At 42.2% G+C, this 25,364-nt stretch overlaps 1 protein-coding gene across 3 annotated transcripts in view; it reads left to right on the plus strand.

Annotated features, from left to right (window-relative positions):
* SDK1 (sidekick cell adhesion molecule 1) overlaps positions 1-25,364 on the plus strand; it is a 683,598-nt gene that overhangs the window by 248,233 nt on the left and 410,001 nt on the right. For all 3 annotated transcript variants that reach the window (XM_019494663.2, XM_014610818.3, XM_019494664.2), the window contains exons 2-3: positions 4,759-4,918; positions 21,285-21,391. In XM_019494663.2, coding sequence (XP_019350208.2) covers positions 4,759-4,918; positions 21,285-21,391 — 267 coding nt within the window. The remainder of the gene's footprint in view (positions 1-4,758; positions 4,919-21,284; positions 21,392-25,364) is intronic.

Genomic DNA, 25,364 nt, shown 5'->3' on the forward strand with positions numbered 1-25,364 from the left:
AATGTCTGGCAGACATTGGAAAACAGGGCCCCAAACAGCTCACTCAGAATCTCTCTGCAACTCCTTTCTCAGCCTGGTGCATTGCACATGATTAACGTGGCCATGTCCTCCGTGAAGTGAAGCCAACCCAGGTTGCCCTGTGCCTTATCCACATAAACAGTTTTGAGCATCCCAGAACTCACAAGAACACCCAGTTCCTGTTATGAGTGGGGCTAATTATTAGCATATAGATCCTTTATACAGGGTATCTGGAGTACACACATGTACTGAGCAGTGTCGAGCTGTGGGGTCAGCACAACTTGAAATGTTGTTGACCCTGGTGGGGAACAGCCCAATGAACTATGTGGGAAATTGCAAGCCTTTGGCTTTGGACTAATATCATGCATAGATTATACTTCATGTAAATAGGGGCCAAAGTGGTGCTGTAAAGTGTGTTTATGGAGTACCTGTGCTAACATGCATCAATTCTGGATGAATTAAGTGTATGAGTACTCTATACAAATTGCTACAGCCATATTTGATTTCAAGGTTATTGTTTTCAAATTTGATCCTCACTTCCATGTGCTTGGGGAGTAGGGGGAGTCTGCCAGTGAGGAGAGAGGGGAGGGGCTGCTAGGGGAAAAAGTTGGGGGGAAGCAGAAAGCAAAGAGGCTACTTGACCCCCAAGATTTATTTTCCCTGCTGTGGGAGGGAGACACATTCAAGGATAATTTCCAATAATTAGATTCTATACCTCGCAAATTAAAATTAATGTATACATTTTCCATATATAGTATCTAATTATTGGTGGGTCATCTTATGATCAGATTCATTGTCTATTTGAGGAAATAAAGTATTTTAATACGGATTCTTAAATAATAAAGAACTGAAAAGAGTAGTTCATAATACAGTAATAATGATTTTACATATGTAATTAATTACATCACATGCATCTAAGTCCAAGAGTCTTCAGGTGATCCTAATTTGTGAGTGGTGAGGGTTACCAAACCAGGGCTTTGTTTTCCCACGTCTCATTCTTATGGCAGAGAATTACCTCAAGCAATATCACCGGCTCATATTTTAAGCTATTATTATGCCTGAAAAGTTCTGAAGTTCCATGTTGCATCAACACATTCTGTATTTTTAAATTGAAACAGTGACTATTTGAATTACAGAACTCAATTTAGGATTCCTTTGAATCAAAACACAGGTGCAAAGCCTGAATTACTAGTAAAAACATCGTGTAGGTATCTTAATGATTTAGGTGTAATATTGGTATTCTACTATAAACATTATTTTAGCAACGAAGAAGGAAGCGTGTTCAGGAAGTTGATCCAGACATCTTTTCATAAAACATACTGCTGGCACCTGCATGTCAAAGGAGCTTCAGCAGGAGTGTCTGCTAATTTCCCCTGCAGCCATACATCCATATGGTAGGTACCACAGGTCTAGTTGACCTCCTACTTCTGGACACTTGCCAGACTGCCGTGATAAAGTCCTGCTGTGTCGGAACTATGCCTTAAGTTCCTGGGTTTGAGCAGAATTCAGATGCTACCTCTCGCTTCGGGCTTTTACACCTGCTAGCGAGGTGCAGATCTTCTGTCAAGTGCCCTTTTGGCAAGCCAAAATCCCACAGTCCAACTGCCTGATTCCTGCAACTCGTGTCAGCTCTCTGAGACCTCCCGATTGTTTAAACGCATCCCTTCTTGGAGCTCCAATTTTGAGGGCGCTCTGATACGTATTTACAATTTACCTCTTCGGGAACATGAGGTAGATGAAGCATGTAACAGGGTTCCAAGACCAGTCATCCTTTACTTTAGATCACATAAGAGATTTGCAGATCTAGACAAAACAATAAAACACCGAAGGCGTGGCCAGACAAGTGAGAACGTGCACTCCCCGGGGACAGCTAGCAGTGGCACATATTTGTTGTCCCCAGGGAACGCCCCTGCACACGTGCTCTGGCGCGTGGCAAGTTACCCTGGGTGGGGTTGGGGAGGCTGGGGGCAGCACCTGGGCTAGCCCCAGCATCCTTCCCCATGGTCGTGGGGGTCTCCTGGGGCTCCAGCAGCAGCAATCCAGGTGCACAGAGCCTGGCTGACAACTGGAGTGTGGTCAGCCAGGCTCTGGTTTCGGGCAGCACACACTGCTGCTACATGCATTGTGCTGCTTGCTTCTGCCACAAGGTTTTTTTGACACTGGGGTTTTCTAGTGTCAAAAAACCCCGCTGCACTGCCAATTAGCAGTGCAGCAAACACCTGCATGTGCGGCGCGTGCAGTTTTGCGCTCGTCTGACCGTGCCCTTAGAAGCCATTCCTTACCACGCAGAAGCATTCAAGAGAATGTATGTCCTTCTTCTCTGAGCCATGGAATATGGAGTCTATTTGCTCTGACCCCTCCAGCCAGCTTCCTTCACCATCTTCCTCCAAAATCCCGTGCCTTTGTTCCTTTCTCTTGCCCGAAGCCCTTTCCGTGATTCCACCACTATTGGAGATTTTCCATTTTCTACAGTCCCTGTGGATAAATTTAGTTGAACTGATTTTCTTCAAGCTCAGGCATATCCAGCCAGAGCAATTTGTTCAAGTTAGTGAGTTCTATTGTTTGCCGCGTAGCTTCTTCCAGACAGTTTGGGGGGGTGATGTGTGACCGGGGCCTTCTGAACCCAGGGCTCACTCACGGAAATGTCAAGCTTTCATCATATGAAGCAATTTCATAAAATTAACCAGAATGATTTTAAATGGTGGGGAGACATAGTTTCCCAAATAGTTGAGGTAAAACTGCTTTTATAGGTTATTAACTGTCTGTCTGTGTGTTTTTTGTACTGAAACTCTGTGATCTAAAAAGTAACATTTGTTTTTATACACTTATCCCAGTAGCACTTGGACGTTTTGTAGCCTTCTTTGTTGTATAATCTGGTCTAATATAATTGGAATTTGAATAGTCTAGAAAGCCAGCTTGGAGTTAGCTTTCTACCGATTTTTGTATTAAAAGTTTGCGATCTGGGAAGTAATATGGTTCTAGTTACTTATTAACATATTGTTAGGAGCCTAATTTTGTAGAATTTTTACTGAGTTATCTCACTAATAAAGAAAAGCAGTTCTGATTCAGTTCCTTATTGATTTTTTTTGCATTAAAACTGTATGGTCTGGAGAGTAATATGCATTCTATTACTGGTGCTCATCTTTAATTTTGTAGCTTTTATTATTAAATATTCAAGTTCAACTTTACTGGGAGAAAAATGAAGTTTGGCTTAGATGTCAGTGTTAAAACTTTCTGCAATTTTTTCTGCCCTCTTAGCTTTTCAAAATGCCATATAGATACTTCAGATATTTGCAGGCCCTGTCAACGTGTTTTTATTTGTTTTATTGTATCCTATAAATTATAGAATGTATTTTTAATTTTAAAATGAAATTATGAGCGAAATTCGTTTAAAAATTGTCTGACGAATAGTTCATGTAGGATGTCACGGTTTGATGCTTATTAAACTGATCTAAAGTGCTCAGAATTGTCCTTGCTTATTCACTGAGAGGAGTGCTGGAGTCTTTAAGAGGAAAGAAGAAAATTGTATAAAATGCATGACATTTATTTGATAACCAGAAATATTTCTCAGAAGAGCTTCTACTCGATGCTCATTACGAAGAAAACATTATTTGCTGCTACCTGTGCAAAACCACTTAGTTAAACTTTAAGGGCTAGATTGTTTCCTTAGACATCTGTCTGAATGTATTTATACCACCTCAGACTCACTAATTAATCTGTTCTTATTGCACCCATGTGAGGTAGAGAAAATAACAACACACAAGTGACAGATGGAAATTGAGATGCAAAGGGTGAAATCCTGAATTTCACCCAAGTTGGTTAAGAGGCAGATCTTTCCCTGGTGTAAATTGTCGTAGCTCTGTTTACTTCCATTTAAACCAGTTGAGAATCTGCCCCTAAGGCTAAGTACGGAGGTTCAAAAAGCCTGAGGCAGAATCGATTCGGTCTTCACAAGCGTTTCTAAGCTGTGTAGATTGAACTGATAACAAACTGAACTGATGTTCAGTTGTTGAGTGGCCAAGACGGGCAAAAGCCTGCATACTAACGACCTCTGCTTCCGTTTTCACCTTGTGGAATATTGTTAGCAATGGTGACCCACCTGCGAATAAGAATTTGAAAGCTTCATGTGACCTTTCAACATTATTAAAACCCCCGAATTCACAATCTGAAAGTATAATTTAGGATATTTTGACTCGTGACAATATTGGAAGATATTAATCATGAGATATTGTAAGAAGTTTTGTTCTCAGCATCTCCTTCTTATCAAAATTCTTTATTTACTGGAAGACTTGTTCTGCTGTGATAATCATTCTCCATTGAAACTTAGTTTTCTGTTTTTTTAAAACGAATTTCAAAGTTTTGAGAGAGGATTTAATGCTTGTGAAGGTGAAAAACTAATAGAATTGATCCGCTTTAGGTGTAATAGACATTATGTGCATTTCTTTTTTACACTTCTGATGAGCGGACACTTAAAAATATGTACCAGATCATCCGCTGTTATTGCCTTCTAACTAGATATCTTTTAAGAGGGTGCTTGAAGGAGGCTCCTGAGCTTTTTTGCACTTTTGAACTAAGGAGCATTTTAACCGGTGGTACATTTCTTAGAGGTTAAGATATCCCTATTAAACCACCTACATCTTTTTCCTAAACATTTTAAAGGAAATGGCTGAAATATTGGTGGCTTGTAATGGATGAGTTTTCGATTTTATCAAAATATTTTTCTCTGCTTTTGTGTTTCAGATGATGTGGCACCCTATTTCAAGACTGAGCCAGGCATGCCCCAGATCCATCTTGAGGGGAACCGTCTTGTCCTCACATGCCTTGCTGAAGGCAGCTGGCCATTGGAATTTAAATGGTTGCACAATGACAGTGAAATCACCGCCTACTCCAATGAATACAAGTAAATAGATTAAAAAAAAAGAAACTATTGTCTAATTGTAATATTTTGTGATTGCACTTAGGAGAGGTTTGCTCTTAGGCACAGTAGAACTGTATGCTAATGACAACAGGCATTTTCGTGGTATAATGAAAGAAGAAAATTGGGACAAAGGCAATAAGTGGAATGTGAGACTGTGTGGGCCTGTGTGAAAGCCTTTTCCTCTTTTTGCTAAAAAAAACATGCTGATAATGCATAAAAATCCTGGGTAATGCAAAAAATAAAAAAGCTGACTTCTTCAAGGATTTCTTCATGGTGATGCTCTTCTAAGGGTGCTTACTTTGAAAGTGGTTATTTTTTCCTGGTAATGTGATTTTTCTATGAAGTAGATACTAATTTAAAGTGAATAGTTTATTGTTTTAGAAGTAAAACAAAAAGCTCTTGATTTCAACATGTATTTTTCATTGTGTTTGTCTACAACTCTGGATACCTTCTGTATTAGGTAATGAGGTATAATGAGTTAAAAGCAAGGCAGATTTCACATACTTACGAATGCTCAGCTCTCCTCTTCCATGGAGAACTGAGTTCACTTAGACTACTTTTATGAATAAGTACATCTCATGGATTAGGGTGGTAGAACAGATTTCTTAGCATATAACTGCCACAGTTTTTTTTTGGTTTTGCTTCTGGGAATGTGAAGTTTAATTATCAAAATATAATATAAGCAAAACATTGTGCTTTCTGCTGTACAAGCCATATCTATGAAATCAACAGCAAACACAAAGCCTTAAATGCTTGAGCAATTATTTTAGAAGTGAGAGTTAACTTCTCAGGGTGTCCATAAAAAAGCACAAAAACAGGCACCATTTTAAACTATATCTACTGTTCTAAGAATGAAGCTGATAATGCAGCCAATCAAAACTCATCCTACAGTGGTTTCCTAGGTAACCAATATATCATTATTAGAGAGAAGGATTCCACACTATGAAAGGAAACCAAATAAAAATAGGGGTATATTCTACTTTCTACTATTTTTTATACAGTAGTATACTGAAAAGAGTAAGTTTTGTGGCTACAAGGTCCATGCTAACCATTTGCTGGAGGTCTAAAGACTGCACCTAGTTTAAATACATTTTCTTATCCCTTTAAAAGTATCTTAAAATTGTCCTTCTCATTTAGAATAAAAGAAACAAAAGTAATATATAAGAAGTTTTCTAGTGGAGAAATTCTTTCACCTATTTCCATTTCCCTGTTCCGTCTTTACTCTCTTTTCCATAAAATCATAGAAATTAGAAATAAGACCCTCTCCTTCAGCATTGCTGCATTATTCCTTATGAGATCTGCCTTTATCTTTTCTTCCACTTTTCAGGTTTTTCTCCATAATACCATATTTACCCAACTGAAGATTTTCCTGAATTTAAGACAAGCCCCCAAGAACTAGATTCTATAGATGGAAAATTTACAAATTTGTTATAATTTTCCATGTGTAACATCTAATTATTGGAGGGTCGTCTTAAATCTACCCCCCATCCACTGCTGTGTCAGGGGCCAGGCTGTTGAGAGGGGCAGTAGGAGGGCAGGCAGTGAGGATGCAGTAGGGCTTAGGTGGTGAGCAAGACAGTAGGGGACAGGCTTTGGGAAGCTGGTGGTAGGGGAGGTAGTGGGGCTTGACCCCCCTACACCTTGCCCCGTTGCCTTGTCTACCAGCACCACTTGGCCCTCCGCCACCTCTTCCCCCCACTACCTGACCCTGCCACCTCTGCTCCCCACTACTACCTGACCCCAGCCCACAGCCTCAGATCCCCCTTCTCCCCATCTCCTCCCTGCCACCTCTGCCCCCTGCAACTCCTTCCACCACTTACGCTTGCTCCAGCTCTAGCAGGGTCTGTCCCCAGTCCAGCCTGGGGCATGGAGCATGTTTGGTCTGGCCCCAACTTGGTCCCATAGCAGCAGTGGCAGCATGGCAACTCTCAAGGAAGTTTTTCTCATTCACAGTGTTGGGGGTTTTTGCTGCTTGAGAGAGTGATTCATTGTGGAATCGATCCAGAGTAGTTCCAGCTGTACTTTATCTTTTATTTGGAATGCCGCATGCTTTGGGATTCTTTGTAACAAGACTGGAACGACTGTTTTATAAGAAAACAAGAAAATGGTAGTCAATATGCACAAAGAGCACAAGTTTACAGTTGAAGATTGAATATTGAGCCTGAATCCTTTTGCTTAGCTAATGGTAAGCACTGATTGTTGCACTGGGTAGTTGCTTAGAAATATCACATATATACATTTTCTTTTGGTTAATGCAGATCCAGACAACTGATGATAACTTAGCATCTATATGTTGCAATGTTATATATTTAAAAATTCTATGTGAACATTAATTAGTCCTCAAGAGAATCCTTTGGGTGCTTTAGGTAATACTTTTACTCAGAGAGAAAATCACAATGGAAGAAAAAGCAAAGGCCTTGCAGTGAATGACTAGAGCTATGATTAGAGTTTAAGATGCTTTCATGCATTTCAGGGTTCGGTCCATATGACTGAACTGCTTTTCAGTGTAGTGGAAGAATTGTCAGCTGTTTGAAGAGACCAAAGAGAATGAGATGGTGACCTCTAATGTACATATAATGGTAGCCAGATACTTCAAGCAGTCTTCTCTCAGGTTTCCAATTCCAATGCGTCTCTTAGGATTCCTTCAGCTAGAAAGATGAAAGGAGTTTTGTACAGATAGTTTGAATTTTTAACATGGCAGCTACAAGCCTTCATCTACACCTTCCATGGTTTTGAACAGTCACTGAATGATGACCGAGCTGAAGGCTGAGAACTTTTTGTGATCCAAATACTCCAAAATACTCCATTGCCTCATAGCAGTGAAGCTTTTAGATGTTACTATTTAATAGGCTGGCTAGTTTTCTGCTGGGCTGTAGTGTACTCGGCTTCAGACACTATGGAGATTCCTAAATAAATATGTGATATAAAAAAGGCTTTTATCTTGTAAACCCTCTAAATTCCACTTTTAATCAGGGGCAGGCAATTATTTAGGGTGGAGGGCTGCTTAATGAGTTTTGGTGAGCTGTCGAGGGCCACCCCTTAACGGATGCCTTGCCCCTTTGTTGCCATCTTGGGAAGTTCCAACCCCTAACCCCTGACCTTTGCCTCCAGAAATCCCTCCCCTTGCCTGCTGGAAATACTTCTTTTGGAGGGAGGGGTTGCCATCTTAGAACCAGAAGAAAAACCCAAATCATACACCAAGTCAAACACCCACTATAACATATTTTAATTTTATTACAAAAAATTTTTTGACATGATTTGTTTGTTAACTTTATATAGAGGTGATTGCATAATAACTCAAAAATAAATTCTTAGTCTTGTATATTGTGTGGGGGTGTCTGTGTATGGTGGGGTGGAGTGGGGTGTGTGAATGGTAGGATGTGGGTGTGTATGTGATGGGGTGTGGGGGGTTTGTGGTGGTGTGTTGGGGGGTTGTGCATATGGAACGGTTGTCGGGGCAGGGTGTGAGGGAGGGTGAGGGTACCCCTGCACTCCCCCCCTCCCCCGTGGTGCAGTAACAGCAGCTGGGGCGCTCAGGGTGCAGGTGCCCAGCTGGGTGCAGCTTCAGCCAGCGCTGCACATCACAGCGAAGAGCACAGCCTCCACCAGGCCGTCTGTATTGCTAGCGCTCCCTGCCACTCACGTGCAGCCCCTGCATTCTCTGGGCACAGGAAGGAAGCCCCAGGCACTGGAGCTGGCTGCCTTCCTTGCCTGGGGCTTCCCTCCCCTTCTGTGCAGCTCTGGTGTTGGAAGGCAGCCAGCTCCAGTGCACAGAGCTACCCTCCTGTGCCCGGTGAGTGCAGGGGCTGCACATGAGCGGCAGGGAGTGCTGGTGATTACAGATGGCCTGGCAGAGGTTGTGATCCTCTCTGTGATGTGTGGCGCTGGCCAGAGCTGCGCCCCGTTGGACACCTGCACCCTGACCCCCCCGCCGCCTGCTGCTTCTGCTGCTGCCACCACTTGCTGGGGCTGTGCGCCAAGGGGGAAGTGTGGGTGGGTCCCACACCCTCCACTCTTCCTCATACCCACATGCTACTCCCCCAGACTCTGTGCTGCTGCTGTGCTGGGCTTGCACTACTGCCAGATCCAGCCTCATGCTCCCGCCCAGCTACAGCCCTGCCCCTGCTGCTTTTCTACCTGCTGCCTGGAGCCAGCAGGAGACTGGGGAAGAAGAGCAGGTTCCTGGGGGCTGCAGCAGCGGCAGCATCAGCCAGAAGCTGTGCTGGTTCGGCTGTGTCCTTCCCCATAGAGGTAGGATCAAGATGCAATAGGGTATATTTGGGGCTGTGTGTACACATGGGCACTTCATTCCCACCCTCATGGGTAGAAGGGCTGGGTGGGGTGCATTTCATTGGGGGGCGGTGTGGGCTGGATGAAAGTGTTTGGCAGGCTGAATCTGGCCCGTGGGCCGTATTTTGGCCACCTCTGCTCTTAATTTTGTAGCATAAGTGTTCCCTCTGACGCTCAGAAGTCAAAATAGGTGGTGTACCTGGCATAAAGTCTGAACTACTTTTTAGAATCAAATGTGCTAATTTCTTCGTCTAGGGAAGAGCTTCTTCTGTCTAAAAGAGGAAGCCAAGTCTACATTCTGTAGTCTCTTCTTTTTGTATCTAAACTCAGATTTCCCGTTTCTTCCATTCAGGCTCCGGTAAGAGATCTTTATAAGGGTTTCATTTTTATCTCCTGGGATTCTGTTATGATGATTTGGTCCCTGAAAAGTGATGATTTTTTATCATATAGGAACTGTGAGTTATGAAATAATTTTCTGGGAATAACTAGCAGAATTCCTTTCCCCTGCAGTCTGTAGTTAACTCCAATATTTTCTCTTCTCTCCCACATAAGAGAATACACTTGCCTCCATAGCAACTTGTAGTTCTGCCAGCATTTTCCTGTAAAATCAGGTTGCCTTCCACTAGTGTGAGTTATGTGAGCTGCACCTTGTAGACTATACCAAGGCATTCCCAGTTTGGGCTTCAGCACAGCATTAGGATGTATTTTAGGTGGCCTTCCAGAGTCTTTCTCTGAAATAGTTTGTGATTGCTTTACAGCAAGGGTGGGCAAAATATGGCCTGCAGGCAGGATCCGGCCCGCCAGCCCATTCTATCCGGCCCGCGAGTTCTCTAAAAATTTTAGAAAATTTATTTTTATCTGCCCCTCACTGCCTATTAAAGATGACAGGCAGCCAGTGGTTGCAGGACCCAGCAGGAGCCTGTGGCTGAGCAGCAAGGCGAGCCTAGCTCCACCCCGCCCCCAGCCCTCACTCCCTTCCCTCTGCCCCTCCCCCCCTCAGCCCCAAACGAGAAGCCTCTGCGGCTTCTGGCCTCGCGACCCTGGAGTGCCCCCCCGTCTGAGTGGGAAGTAAGGCAAGATTGGATGGGGGGAAACTGCTGGAACAGCCCGGTGGCTGGGAGCCCCGTGATGATTCCTGGGTCAGGCTGGAAGCAAGGGGGGGTGCAGAGGGAAGCTGCTCCAGCCGCAGGGTTGGGGGGCAGGTGGGAGCATGCGCCGCTCAGCTGCTTCTCCTCGCCAGTGCCGACCAGCTGGGCCCATCTCATCCTGAGTGGCATGTGGCAAAGCAGTGGCTGGGCCGGCTTTGCTGAGTGCCACTTGGGTTGGGAAGGGACAGGCCCGGCCGGGTTGGCACCAGCGAGGAGAAGCAGCGACTGAGCCATGTGCTGCTCGGCGCCAGCTCAGCCATGGTTTCCCCTCCCCACTGCTGGCCTGGTCAGGCCTGAGAGTCACATGACAAAGCCACAGCTTCTATTTACCTCTGCTGGCCTGTCCCGGCTGGACTCAAGCAGCACACGGCTCAGCCTCCGCTTTTCTCCAGTGCTGACTCGGCCTGGCCTTTCGCATCCCAAGCAGCCTGCAGGGAAACAGTGGCTGGGCCGGCTTTGCTACATGCCTCTCGGGACGGGCCAGGTCAGCACCAGTGAGGAGAAACGGTGGCTGAGCCACATGCTGCTTCCCCGCACTGCTTGGGACGGGTTGTCACCAGAGAGGCAAAGCCGTGGCTGGGCCTGTACTGAGCAGCGTGCAAGGAAGTGGCACATGGCTCAGCTGCCACTTCTTACCGGTGCTGACCCAGCCAGGCCAGGCTCGTCCTGAGCAGCACACAGCAAAGCCAGCTCAGCCGCTGCTTCCCTCCGTGCTGTTCGCAATGCAACAGGCCCGGCTGAGTCAGTACTAGCAAGGAGAAGTGGCTGCTTGGGACCGGACGGGCCAGGGCGGCGGGGGTAATCGCAATGCTTTGCGCAGCTGTTCCCAGAGCCCTGGGGGCTCCTGCCGCTGTGGCTTGGGGGACTCTGCCCCACTTGTGCTGTGCCCAGTGTCCACAGAGGTTGAGCCGGGACCCCTCAAAGCCCAGCATCCTGCCTATGCCAGGCAGCATCCTCTTGTTGGCAGGGCAGTTGCACCCCATCCCATGGAGCTGTATGGGCCAGGCTGGGCTCCACTTTGGGTGCTGCTGGGAGCCCAGCTGTGGCCTGAGTCTGCGGAGCTCTGAGGCAGCCCCCACTCCCCTCCTGCCTCCTCGCCCCCCCCTCCAGCTGCCACCTTCCCAAGGGCCTGGCCAGGCCAGCCTACCTGCAGTGCCTCCCCCTGCGCCGCCTTCTCTCCGTGCCCCTCTCCCTCCCTCCTTCCCTCTCTTCTTTCTCCCTTCTCTTTCTCTTCCCTCTCTCCTCTCTCCCCGCTCTCTCTCTCTTCCCTCCCTGCCCTCCCTCTTCCCTCTCTCTTCCCTCCCTCTTCTTTCTCCCTTCTCTCTCTTTCTTCCCTCTATTTTCTCTTCCCTCTCTCCCTCCTCCCTCTCTCCCTTTTCCCTTTCTCCCCCTTCCCCCCTTCCCTCTCCTCTCTTCCATCTATGAAGTTTTATTTATTGTCACCAACTTTAGAATTTTTAGAAAACTTGGTATTTACCATAAAAAAGAAACGTTTATGATGATTAACTATATTAATACACAGTGCATCCTGCCATATACCCCCTGCTCCAGTTTTGTTTTTTTGCCATGCTGGCACCCCAGCACCTCACAAGGTACACATTGTGGTTTTTTTGGAGCTCCAGCCAAAAAACATTGCCTACCCCGACGTATATCATGTGACAGTGTAACTTCCAGTTCCAAGGCTTTACTAACCCCTCCCAGCAGGAGTACTTCCAGTGGCAAAGGGTACGGGTAGGGGGGCGGGAATTCCGGCCACAAGATGTCAACTAGGGGGCGGGACAACTGTCAAGGGTTGGGGCTACCTATGTGGCCCTTGACAGCTCACCAAAACTCGTGAAGTGGACCTCCAGCCAAAATAATTGCCTGCCCCTGTTTTACAAGCAGGAAAGAGGAAATAGGGTGCAGAAACTCTGGAAGTGAGGAGGAAGAAATTATGGGATTGCTACTGTTTGACTTCCATTCTCAAAGCTCGCAAAACTGGGGAAGTTCCAAATACCCTGCAGAAAAGGAGGTGGGGGTGGGCTTAACATTATACCTGGAAGTTCAGCAGATGGTTCATGGTTTGGTTGGGTTGTTGCTAAGGTTATGTTTAGGGATTTATACTCCTGATGCTCAGCATCTATGAGCAACTGCAGAACTGCCTAATTAGCTCCGCAGTAAAGTCTCTGCATCTACATGTGCACCCCTATTAGGTCACAGTAAACTAATAAATACTGCCATAGTTTTAAGTCTGTGTAGATGCTGGCTGCAAGGGTGCTTCAGTGTGGAGGCTGCCTGCCAACTAGCCCCACACTGAAGCATCCTCGTGCCCCACCGCAGCACGTTCAGCTGGGTCAGAGCAACCCTGGACTGGCAGGTTGACCCCCCCCCCCCCCCAACCTGCTGCCAGCTGGAGCTGCTCCAGTAGTGCTCAACGTGCTGAGTTCCTGGATGTATGTGTAAATGTGGCGCCCGGGAACAATAAACACGTGTGATGTATGCTACAGTTTGTTGCTTTGCATTATTAGCACGTGTAGATGCACCCAGTGAGAGGTAGATAGCCATGTTAGTCTAGTATCAGGCAGAAGGAAGGGCACAGTGGCACCTTTATAGTTTAATTCAGAGGGATGCTATGCTATGACAAAGGATATTAATGACAAAAGCCAGCTGTTGCTTATGAAAGCTTATGCCTCTCTCGGTTAATATATAAGGTGCCACTCTGCCCTGCCTTCAGTATCAGTGTTGATGTGATCCAGATGGAAGTGGGATCACTTCTAAGTTAACAGCTGGTATTTCACAAATCTGTTCAGGATTGTAAATTACTTGTATTATGGCGGGCTGGTATCTTAAAATGAATTGTACACACATTATAGACAGTGTTTATACATTTAAAAATGGAAGGTTTTTTTTTTAATACTTTTTAAAAGAAAGCATAGGCTGATTAATCACAGCTGGGAGCCGGTGCATCACTTTCAGTCAGGGCTGCTCTTTTGATTGACGGGAGTAAAGTCTACTGCAGTGTATTATCAACAGGGAAGCTGATTGAAGGATCCAAAACCAACCACTGTTACTTGTAGGATACCGAGGTGTTTAGGAAGAGGAGAAGCCTAGCTGCGAAAGCAGGACCCAGGAACTCTGCGGGATTAGACAAGGCAAAGAGCAGGACTCGAGCTTTAGAGATCTCAGGGAGAATGAGAGACTTCTGCATTCTGCTTCTGAAAGAAATCAGAATAAAATTGTGGTTGATGTGCGACTGAAACAAAGTTCAGACTCGCATGGTGATTACTATTCAGATTTGCGCACATCCCTAATAAACTCACCAGATAACAAAATGATCATTTTACCATTTACTCATCTTGTAATATAAATTTAGATCTGTGTACAATAACATTTCAGGATGTGTTGCAAACATATCTATACACACACAGTACCTGATTTCCTATCTTTGTGCTTAATTTAGTCAAATGAACTTCAGGTCATGATGGCAAGGCATATTTATTTTATTTAGCGTTTGTTTAACTGTTCTTGTTTTCACATTTAATTAAAGTACATACCTGCTACAATGATATCAGCTCTCAAAGCTGGGAAAATATTAGCTAATAATAATTACAATAACATTTACATAAAATGTTAATTTGAATATTGCAGCGCTGTTATTAATTTTGAATCATTCTCCACAGCCCAAGATAAGGCTTTTGACCTTGTATGCACTAAAATCCTTGAGCATGCACATATTTTCCCAGAAAGGATTCTGTGCCATACGTACATTAGAATGAATATAACACCAGGCAGAACACACCTAGATCTAAAGATTTTGGCTGCAGGTTTTAAACTTTGAAATCAATATAACAGGTATTAGACTTCCTTTAGGTAAACTCCGGTTCAAATAAATGAATTTTTTTAGGTACCTGGGAACAGCTGCAAACTGAATCATTGATCAGAAATTAGCGGTAACTGATGTTGTTCATATATTTTGGTTCAAGTAAAGACTACATTGTAACGTGTTTAAAATATTCCAGTGCTGCTTATAAGACACTCGGTGAATAAAGAATGAACTGGAAGCTTTGCACAGGATTGCCTTGACATTGGTGACCCTGAATGAATACCTGGCATTATCCAGGGGAGAAAGCTTTTCGTTATACAAAGATGCTAATTATATATGCACAGCATGGTTTTTGGAGTGACTTTGCATACACTAGCTTGTCTTAAATATTTATAGACAAACCTCATAACTTCTTTGTGGCCTGAGATAGACACGTCACAATGAAAAACAAGTCAATATTATCCGGTTGAAGGAAGAATGTTGGATAGTGAGTATTAGTCTTCCTCAACGGTATCTGACTTCATGCTGATGCTTTTTCTTTCTTTCTTTCTTTATCTGTTCATTCATGTTAATGCTCGTTAAAAAGAACTAGAAACCTCAGACCCTCAGTAGCTGCCCTGTCCCTTATTTGGTGATCTTGGAGGTTGAATCCTATTTAGCTTAAAAGAAACATCCTGATGGCAACGTATCCACTTAACAGCTGCATAGTTTTTTTATAAGTATAGTTTTTAATTATTTATTATTATTTATTATTGTATTTTAAGTATTTAGTGTTGGGATCCTGCAGGATAGTTTACATTCACTTTATATCAAAATATCTTGAATAGGATGTGCATAATGTACTCTCTACATAGTCTGAATAGATAATATTGACCCCAGTAACTTTTTTTGTAAAGCTTTCTTGTTTTTAACTTGTTGCCTTGTAACACTATCTTTGGGCGTTTTTACACGTGCTCCAGGAGTGGGTGGGGGCCCTTTAATTAGAGCAGCTCTTGGAGCGTCTCGTATATCAGCTCGTCAAACGACCTTTAGTTAAAGTGCCCCCGCCAGCATTTTGAAGCTCAGGGAGGTTGATACACAAGACGCAGCGGCTGGCTGGAGCATAGTAATTACCATGCTCCAGCAGATTCGATTAATTGAGTCTGCTCCAACATACTGTAATTATACTATCGAAGCAGCTTCCCAGCTCATGTACAGGCACCCCTTGTGAATAGAGTTATTAAGAGGCTTTCCCTAATAGGCCGACTTTTAACTTAGATATTATATTAAAAATGGGAGTTAGGAAAAATCCAACAGGTGAAGGTTTAAACTCAACTTTCGCTTGCAGCTCTGCTGAGAACTTTGGTCAAGTGTTTGACCTTGAATGCCAAGGAATCTTAATCAGTCTAGCCAAGTAAACCTTCATATTCCTGAACCAGAGACTTGTACTATAGATTTTTTTGGTACATGGCACTATCCATCTTGCAGTGGAAACCTTCTAGACTGCTAGTCTCTACTTGGCTGTACTTTCAAAGCAAATAAACTGTCCATTTTTCTAAATTACTCGTACAGATCCATAGAAGCTTCCATTTGGGTTGGTCTAATAAAAGATATCAAATTCACCCAAGGAACCTTGTCTGCTTAAGTGCCCCCCTGGCATTTGGACACTGGAAATATCCTCTGTCTTGTTAGTTAGAGTGCATGCAGAATGAAGGCAAAATCATTTCTTGATCATAGTAAAAAATAAAATCGTTTTCACTATTGGCACGAATATATATTTAGTCCACAGAAAACTTTCGCCTCCTGATTTTTAAAGAAGAATGATTTTTCTCTCTCTTTCTCCTGTAACATAGAAGGCAGAATTGGCTGGGTGAAAGTCATACTTAAATTCCGGTTTTTGGATTTTAATCAGGGTTGTTTAAATTTTTAACAAATTTAAAAAATATGCATTTATTTTGAAAAATGTACATGTTATTAATTCTTTCTATTATTCCCATTCAGTAGCCTTAAATCACTTAAGAAGATGTTTTGTTTTTTTTTTAATTACTTTCCTTGTTTGGGGGAGAATTTTAGATGTTACCTTTAAAAAAAATTCAATCTCATTAACAACCTTATTGCAAGAACAACACAAACTTGAATACAAGATGGATAAGCAAATAGTCTGTGCTGTATTTTCAGCCAGCGTGGCATTCTAGTTATTACACAGATTTTGTGTAATGACATTCTTTCTTATTCCCTGTTTTATTGTGCCATTCATTGCATGAATGTTTGGCTGGGTTACTTAAGATGTGATTAACTGATTAATCACATTTTAAGTGTAACGTCTGCCAGGGGCCTGAATAACTTTAATTGTTAATTCTGAAGCAATTTTGTTTTGACACTACAAAGATTTTATACCATTAGGAGAGAAATTTAACAGTTCTACCTTCTAGGTGCTGCAAACACTTACACACATACTTAACCTTAAGTATATGAGAGTATCATTTTAGTAAATGGGACTCGTCATGAGAATGAATATAAATTTCTCCTTAAGTTTTTGCAGAATCAGGGACTTTATTTTCAGTAATTTTAGTTTTGCAGTTACCAGTTTAGGAAAATTCAAACAAAATCCTTGTCAGTGGTGACATTGAAAACTAGCATTTATCATTTAGTTCACCATAAATTTAAATTTATATTGCATTAATTTGCATGTAAGTATGACAAAGGCTTACACCAGTTTAGAGCACCTTGGCTTAAATTTCTTTGCCGTACTTGGCCAATTAAATGGAACGTTTAGATTCAAACGGTGTTTATGTTGATGCTTAAGTACAAGGTGTTTTTTTCCCCTCTCGTGTTAAGGTACTTGCTGTTTTCTGAAATGTCAAGATATCTAGGTAATGGCTATGTTATTTAAGTGTGTCTGGATAAAAATATTTTTCATTTATTGCAAGGCAGGGATTTTTGTGGGTGATATATTTTCTTGGACCACTTCACCCTGCCTCAGACCTGGTTGCCTGGTACCCAAAATCTCGACTCTGTCCCTCCCAACTATACAGCTGGTCTAATAAAAGATACCATGCATCCAAATCCTTGCCTCTTATATTTTTCCTGGACTATCACCACTGCAAAATCGCCAACACTACCACGACATATTTGAGTTTCTTTTAATTCTGTTAGGTTTTTGGTGAACTCTGAGAACGAATGATAAGATACATGGCTTTGCTTTGTATGAAGAGGTAGTTATAGTAGGCAGAGGCTATTATGGTCGATGGGTCAGGTTGGGAATGCTCTAAGACTACTGATGTTGTAAAGTGGCAAAACTAGGTTGCTAATGGGATGTGCATCAACACCCAGACAACGCATGCTTTCACTACCCGGTAGAACTTCCTGTTATCCTTCCAAGTTTTCTTGGAGATGAGGAAGAGTGAATTACATACATTTGCCTTTTTCTTCACCTGGCCCCAACATATTTCTACTGCTAGAAGATTCTTTATTGCTTGAGGCACTGCTGTCTGTATTCAATTCTCTTTGAGAAGGTTTTCTATAATGAGGTCTTGACATGGCAATAAAGAAAATAGGACTCTGAGCAAATGACCATGACTTGTACCTAAATTTGAAGACCACCTTTGAAGGCTGATTTATACTTACTTATATGAATGTCTTCAGGAGCACTAAAAGAAGAAGGGGTTCAGTTGACTTCTGTCCTGTTACTATTAAGGTCTCACTCTGCTACAAATAACATTTGAATCTACATTTCCCTTCTTCCAGTCTGCATTAGTTTTGGGTTTTTTATGTTTCTAGCAGAGAAAGGGTGTAAGACCTATCCCTGATAGTTGGAAACCTTTCCAGGACATCCTTCCGGAGGAGTCTGGTCAGTTATTTTTGTAAATCAAGATATGAACAATAGAATTTGGCAGGCCTGCACTGCTTCCTGCGTTCAAGAGTTGCTTTGCTGGCTCCTCAAGGTGTCCTGCAGCAAGTTTAAAAACCTTGGGTTTTTTGCTTTTAAGGCCCTACATCACAAATGCAGACAGCATTGCTTCCCCAGTCTGTTTAGCACTCTTTCCCCTCCCCAAACACTGCCAAACCACAAGTTGAACCAACCTGGTCCCCCTTTTATCTTCTCCTGTAAAAGTCTTTGTCATCTTCCATGCTGCCTCTTTCAGATCACCATTGCAAAACATTTTTTCAGCCCTCCATCTGTGCCTCATTCAAGTTGCATTCTGCTACAGCATTCTCTACAAAAAGATTGTGTTTGTTCAACACAACCTCACAAACAAAAAGCATGTTGAACCAGCATGATGTGTGTATTTCTAAACTGAGTGATAGGGTAATCATCTCTGTAATCCCCCTCTTTAATCTCTCCCTCACTTACTTGTCAAGCCCATCATCCTGACTGTAAGCTTTTGAGCAGGGGTTTCTTGCTATGCAATATAGGGAACAATTATAATTTCATTATCGTCTACTCTAGCATGTATTGTAAAAGCATTGACAGTTTGCAAACAATTTGAGCACAAGGGAGCTGGGTGCCATACCAGCATATAATAACTGGCAATCCCTGTTCCAAATAGTGAATAAACTAAAGGCAAGGCAGACAAAGTAGATGAGCAGAGCAAGCACGTTGGCCTGGGAAAAATGGAGTAATACTATTTTATTGCATTCATAAATATTTAACTAGCAATAATAATTATGGCCAACACAGCATTCAAGCCAAATATAACATTTACTGAAAACTGAAAGTGTCTGAGTTCATATTTTAAACATTTTCCAGTTTGACTAGATCTTTTTGAATCCTGCATTAACCACTTCAGCCAGTACTGTTGGGTTCCATGGTTGAAATGGCAGTATCCATCTTAGGTTCTAGTCATTAGCACCAATATTGAGGATGGGAAAGGGGGATATCTAGACTGACCACTTCCTCTAGATGCTTCAAGTTTGTACCTTCTTGAACACTGGATCTGTCAAAGGAAATGATACATCCTGTCCTTTTAAAAGCAGATTTACTAGGTCTCTTTGTGCTTACAGTGCACTGGAGAGTAGCATCCTTCAAAAACAAAGGAAATCAACACTCTCCTTTATAGCTTATTGCATTTACGTGTTTTGTTCCTTTCTGGAATACTTGGTAGATAAATAGGACTGGAAAGCAGATGAGGTCTTAACTGCACTTTTGCCTCTAGACCAATACGGCTACAACCTGGCTACATTAGGTTACAAATCCCATACGAGCTCCCTGATACAGCACAATTGCTTCTAGTGCAGGGGTGGGCAAAATGCGCCTCACGGGTTGGATGCGGCCTGCCAGGCCATTCTATCCGGCCCGCAGGGCCTCTAAAATATTTAGAAAATTAATATTTAACTGCCTTGGCTGCCTGTCACGTGGCCCTCGGTGGCTTGCCTAAACTCAATAAGTGGCCCTCCGCCCAAAATAATTACCCGCCCCTGTCCTAGCGCGAGCAGATATCTGCACCATTTTCACAAATGGGGATGCAAAGCTGTTATGGTAGGTTGGCTATGCCTGAAAATGTGTATCTGTTTGTCTTGCTTGTACGTGGCTAGACAGTAGACTCAAAGCAAGAAGCCATGCCTTCAGTGCATTAAGGGTGCATAGGAATTTCAGTGATAGGTGGCCTCTTTTTGGTAAACCTTTCCCCGGACAACAGATAAACATGTTGAGAGAGTTTCCCTGATGAAACATAAATAAGTCTGAGATAGGGAAATCAAAGTAGCACTTCTTATTAACTGGATCTGTTTTATCAGGCTGGCAGTAAATGAACCTCTGCACTTCCAGCTTAGTGCAGATGAATACCAAAGAACCAGGCAGTTTAATTTTGGCTCCATTTAAAACAAAGAAACATCTTAATATTGGCCAAGTAGAAAAGGACCAAATTTTGAAGGAAATAAAAGAAGTGTGTAAGAACTGTAAAGTATAAAGAAAAACGAACTATAAAAGTTATGTGTCAATTATTTGGTAGTTTATGGTGTTTTGTTTTAATCACCTTCATGGGGGGGGGGGTAATGATGGAAGGAAGGAATCCTATTTGCTCACCATCACTTGTTGATTTTAATCCACTGGTCTTAGGGTGTCTGACTTCTGCACTAATGTATATTTGGTAGTAATTATGCTACAGTTATCGTAACTCATAGCTTGATTCTTCATTTATCATTTAAATAAATGAGACTTCTCCCACCCTCCTCATGCCATCTGATTTTCATACCATCAGATTCTGTTCACGGATTAATTTGTGCATGTGTGTGTAGAACCTTTTCTTCGAGTGGAATAAAATATGGAAGATTAAAATTCAGCAGTATTATTTTCCCTTATCTTTTCATAAAGGGTTTCATTAATCCTGCCATAAGATCTCCAGAAGGTGACCGGAGGGAATATGTACTTTGATTAATATTTGTTTAATGCAGGATTATCTATATTACTCAGATGTTTTATTCACATTAAAACTGTGCCTATCAGCTCATTTTCAGGTTGACTAATCGGATATAGTTGAATGAAGAAGATGAACAATTAGTAGACTAAGTGACTTTTAAAGTATGCTGAGGGGCAGAAAAATACAATATACAATGCACCTTGTCTTTCCTAATACTCTTATGACTTAAGCTGGTCAGACAGTGTAGTAAATGATGCTTTCCGTGGCAGAGTTTTAATTTTGCTGGAAAGCCTCCCCAATGCCAACATTTAGATTTCTTTTTTATTGCATCACCTCTGGGCAAAATATTAGATTTTTCTTGCCTTATGGATGAAGGTAAATTGAGTTGAGGGAAACATTTAAGTCAATATTTCCAGGCAAAATGTGGAATCTAATTAGTCTCATCATACTTGGAGCTTATTGCTGAAAGTTTTTTGGCATGTAATTCAAATATTTTATTCGTGGATATAGTACAGAATCTCATGTAGCCTGAGCTCATAGATGAAATGAGAGCACAAGTAATTTTTCTCCAGCCCTGTTCATTGGAAAAAGATGCAAGCTGTAAGTGAAGCAGCTTGTTCTGTGTTAAAGGATGAGAAAACAATGCAAAATTTAGAAGCAGTTGGACCACTTTTTCTTTTGGAGTGACTTGCTTTTGGAAACTGATGGTAGCATTGACAGCCATAACACAGGATATTGCATAACTCTGCCTTTCTCTTTGTGTCTCACAGGTACCTTATCCCAGCCTTGCAGAGGTCTGATGCTGGGTTTTATCAATGTGTTGTGCGAAACAGGATGGGAGCACTCTTGCAAAGAAAATCTGAAGTCCAAGTGGCATGTATGTGCGAAGAGACATTACCGTGTCATTTATTGGCAAACCAGTTAATTTCTTATATGTAGTTACCGCAGAATAATAGTAAAAATTGTCAGTTTATATTTGGAGTCATATTATATATATATATATATATATATATATATATATATATATATATATATATATACACACACACACATATATAGTCATATATATATATATACACACACACACACACATATATATGGCCCCTGGAAAGAAACAATGTCACAAAGTATGGAAGGGGGTAATGGAAGGAGTTTACAGATTCAAGTCACTCATAGCTGGGATTTCAGCGTGTTAGAGTTAATTAAGAAACAAACTTTGACCATCTGGCATGTAACAAAGTGGAAATCCGTGAGGAGACCCAGGAGACCTGATAATACCTTTGTGATTGTGGTCAGCAAAGAGATGGTGCGCACACACACATGTGCATGCACACGCACACCCTCCCTTTCTCCTTCTGCTGCGGAGCCGCCTCCCGGTCTGCTCTGCCATTACTCCCCAGCTGTTTGCAGAACATAGTTTGAAAACCACTATTCTACAGAATTTACACCAGTGGTCTCCAACCTTTTTAAGTAGATCACCTCTGGCATTTAAAAGCAACCCAAGATCTACCATGCACTGCCACCCTACCCCCCCGTCCAGCAGGTAAGTCTGTGGGGAGGGGAGGGGAGGGGAGGGCAGATCAAGGCAGAGGGAGAAAAAAATGATTTGGGGCCGTGCCTCCCCAGCAGGAAAGTCCCACCTGGCCATGGCCTCACTCAACTTACCCCTGCTCCTGCCTCTGTGGCACTGTCCCTCACTGCGGGGGCCTCGATCTAGCTCCCCTACCCTTCCTTCCCCTCCCCATGGACTGACCTGTTGTGCTGCGGCGCGTGCATGCATGCACGCAGGCACTCAGCCCCCCACCCCAGCCTTGGATTGAGTCTAAGACGCTCCAAGATCTACCGTAAGAGGTTCTGAGATCTACCGGTGGATCGAGATCCACTAGTTGATGACCACTAATTTACAAATGTGACATTTATTCCAGAATTCAATTTACAATTCCAGTCACAGATTTATATTTTTTAATTCTGAACCATATTCAACGTCTACTTTCCTTCTGGTAAACTGGATGTAGCCAAGGGACTTCTTCATTATCTCTAGGGGAATAGATGGGAGTTGGCCTAATTTCTAGCCCAAGATGATGATTTTGTGGCTGAAACAAAATGTCTCTACCTGATAATTCTCTCTCTCCACTTTCCAAACCTAAAAAGTGGCAATAGCAGGCATGTGTCATATTCTTTAATGGCAACAAAAGGGCAGGGGGAGACAACCTGGAGACAGCAGCTGGGCATTAGAATAGGTCCATATCATTCCTTGAATGTATCAATGCTAAATATATGGCCTATGGCATAAGAGGCAGGGAGCTGTTGGGAAGAGAGAGAAAGAAAATACCCAAGGGAGAGTAGAGGTGTGATGTTTCAGTTCATCACTCTTGCAATACAAAATTAATTGGTTGGTTCACAGCCAAAACTTCACTAACCAAACTCTGAGATTAAGTTCCTGAACACCACTGTGAACCAAATCCTGCAGGCTTTGCACATCTGTAGTTCAGACTGTGAAGCCTGTCAGAATTGACCTCTAATTTGATATTTGACTTTCACTTGGAAACGTTAGTTGATTTGTCTCAAATATTAGTGCTGAGTTACCAGACTTTTTAATGAGATGACTGTGGTCTTTAAATCGCTGTGTATTTTCGCTTTTTATTTCTTTGGTTAACACCTAGAAAATGTAATTCAGATGAAACTGAAAATATTTTGAAAGATTTAGACACCAGTCAGTACTTTACTCTTTAAAAAGCACATCCAACATGCATGCTTTTGGATAATATCAGCTTCTGACTTCCATCTCCTATCCCTCCCTCACATATTTGAAAATGTAGCGTTCTAGTATATAAAGCAATGGCATTATTTTGAAGTAAATAATTTATAACCAAATGAGCAGTAAATCCACTGTTACAAAACAGTGAATTCCCAAATTTAGACATATCCTTAGCAGGAAAGCTTGCATCTTAAAAGGACAGAATAAGTGCTGTTCATATAAATTAGATTAGGGCTGTCTCCATTGACAATCTTGCAATATGTAATGTTCTGAATTTGTAGCCAAATGACATCTAATAAGATGTAAAACATTCTATTTTTCAAGAACATTAATAACAAAAATCAAAGTAATAACTTTTAATTTAATCCTTCTAACTTAATGTCCCCTGATTGCTATATAGGAAGCACAAATATGTCAGCATCAGTTTAAAAAAAATCAGGTTTGGGAAAATCATTGTGATTCATAATTGAATTCTCTGTAAGGTATGGTAATAAAAATTTTAATTCATCTGTAGTATTGATCTGGCCTCTGTTATATTCAAGGAAACTTTTTAAAGCCAATATCCATAACAAGAATTTAACTTCAGATAAATAATTACTAATCTGGAAATAAAGTATCCAGGTTTACACTCACTTCATACAGGTTAATATGCCATGAAATGTATTTAAAAGCATGTCAAATACCAAGGGCAGGACTTGTGTGCCTTGGGGAGACTTAATGACTTTTACCAAATTTTAATCTTTAATCCTAATTACTTTTGTTTAAAGCATAAAAAGTGTGCTTTGGTTTACTACAGTAGAGCACCTCAACTTTTTTTTTGGCATTTTACTTTTGTATCAGTATTGCAGTAGAAAAACTTTATCAGTTCAAGTTCAGTTATAAATGAATGGGAATCGACATTGAGTAATTTTTAAGTACAAAATTAGCTTAAAATTTCCTGAAGTGTGAAGGTTAGACTAATCACATGATGGCGAGGTTAATTAGGACTATGTATATAGCTTAAAACTTCTTTTCAAGTAGATGATCTGATTACAGTTCTAAACAAAAATTTGGAGCAAGAAGAAAACTAAAGAGCTGATTATCGCCAAATAAGTGACTTGGAAATTGCAAAGATGATTAAAGCCCATTTAAAAATAACAAGCATTTTCAGTTTTTGCTGTCATTTTGTCTTTTCTCTCCTCCATGCATCCCATCCAGCTCCAGAAAAGATTCATAGGACATCCCTTGCCCTGGCAAGATGGAAATTCAAAGTGAGGAAGCCAAAACAGTTTCCTGTGCATCCACTTGTTAATTTTAAAGTGAATCTAAAATGTATATAGGTTCTTGAAGGGCAGCAAAGTAAGAACTTGCAGCCCTGACCAAGGATTGATGTAAGAGATAAGAGACAAAACAGGAGCAAGAATTTAAAAACGCCCAGTGTTTTGTAAATGGTTTCCATTCCTTCCTCTGTCCTTTAGTCCTTGACTAGAAAATTAAAAACTACTTCCAGACACCATGAGAGAGGATGTTTCTGTGTTAAAGTCTTGATTAGAAACTAGTCTAGTAATCCTGATTTGCATTCTTTAAATATACGAATGGGCTGTTCAGATGTAGGGATGGCACCAGGAAATCCACATCTACTGAAATCACTGTAGTCTTGATCCTGCTCTTGTATTCTTGTGGGCAAAATGACCCTACCACCAAGATCTGAGTCCCTGTATGGGTGAGGATAGGCCAGTGAGGACCTCCCATTTTGGCAGGTGTGCCACAAATTAGCTCTGCACCCTCCCCAAGTGCCACTCTGATTCCCTTCCCCTACCTGATCTGCTGCTTGCTTTCTGCCCCCTGCCCTATTTGCTACTGTGCTGCCTGTTCCCTCCTTGGTCTGCTACATGCCACATACACAATCCGCCCATGCAACTCGTGGCACATGTGCCACAGGTTGGCTACCCCTGGGATAGACCATGGCACAGCGATGGCTGTGGGTGTACTGAGAGATAAAAGGGAACGAGCACAAGACTAGCAGGGTCAGAAAGAAACATTTTGGCTAAGTACAGATGGTCAAAAAGCCCGAGGTGGAATCAGTCCAATCTTTGCAGGTTTCTCTAAGCTG

The sequence above is a fragment of the Alligator mississippiensis genome, chromosome 13 (genome assembly GCF_030867095.1).
Source record: "Alligator mississippiensis isolate rAllMis1 chromosome 13, rAllMis1, whole genome shotgun sequence".
Taxonomy (NCBI): domain Eukaryota; kingdom Metazoa; phylum Chordata; order Crocodylia; family Alligatoridae; genus Alligator; species Alligator mississippiensis.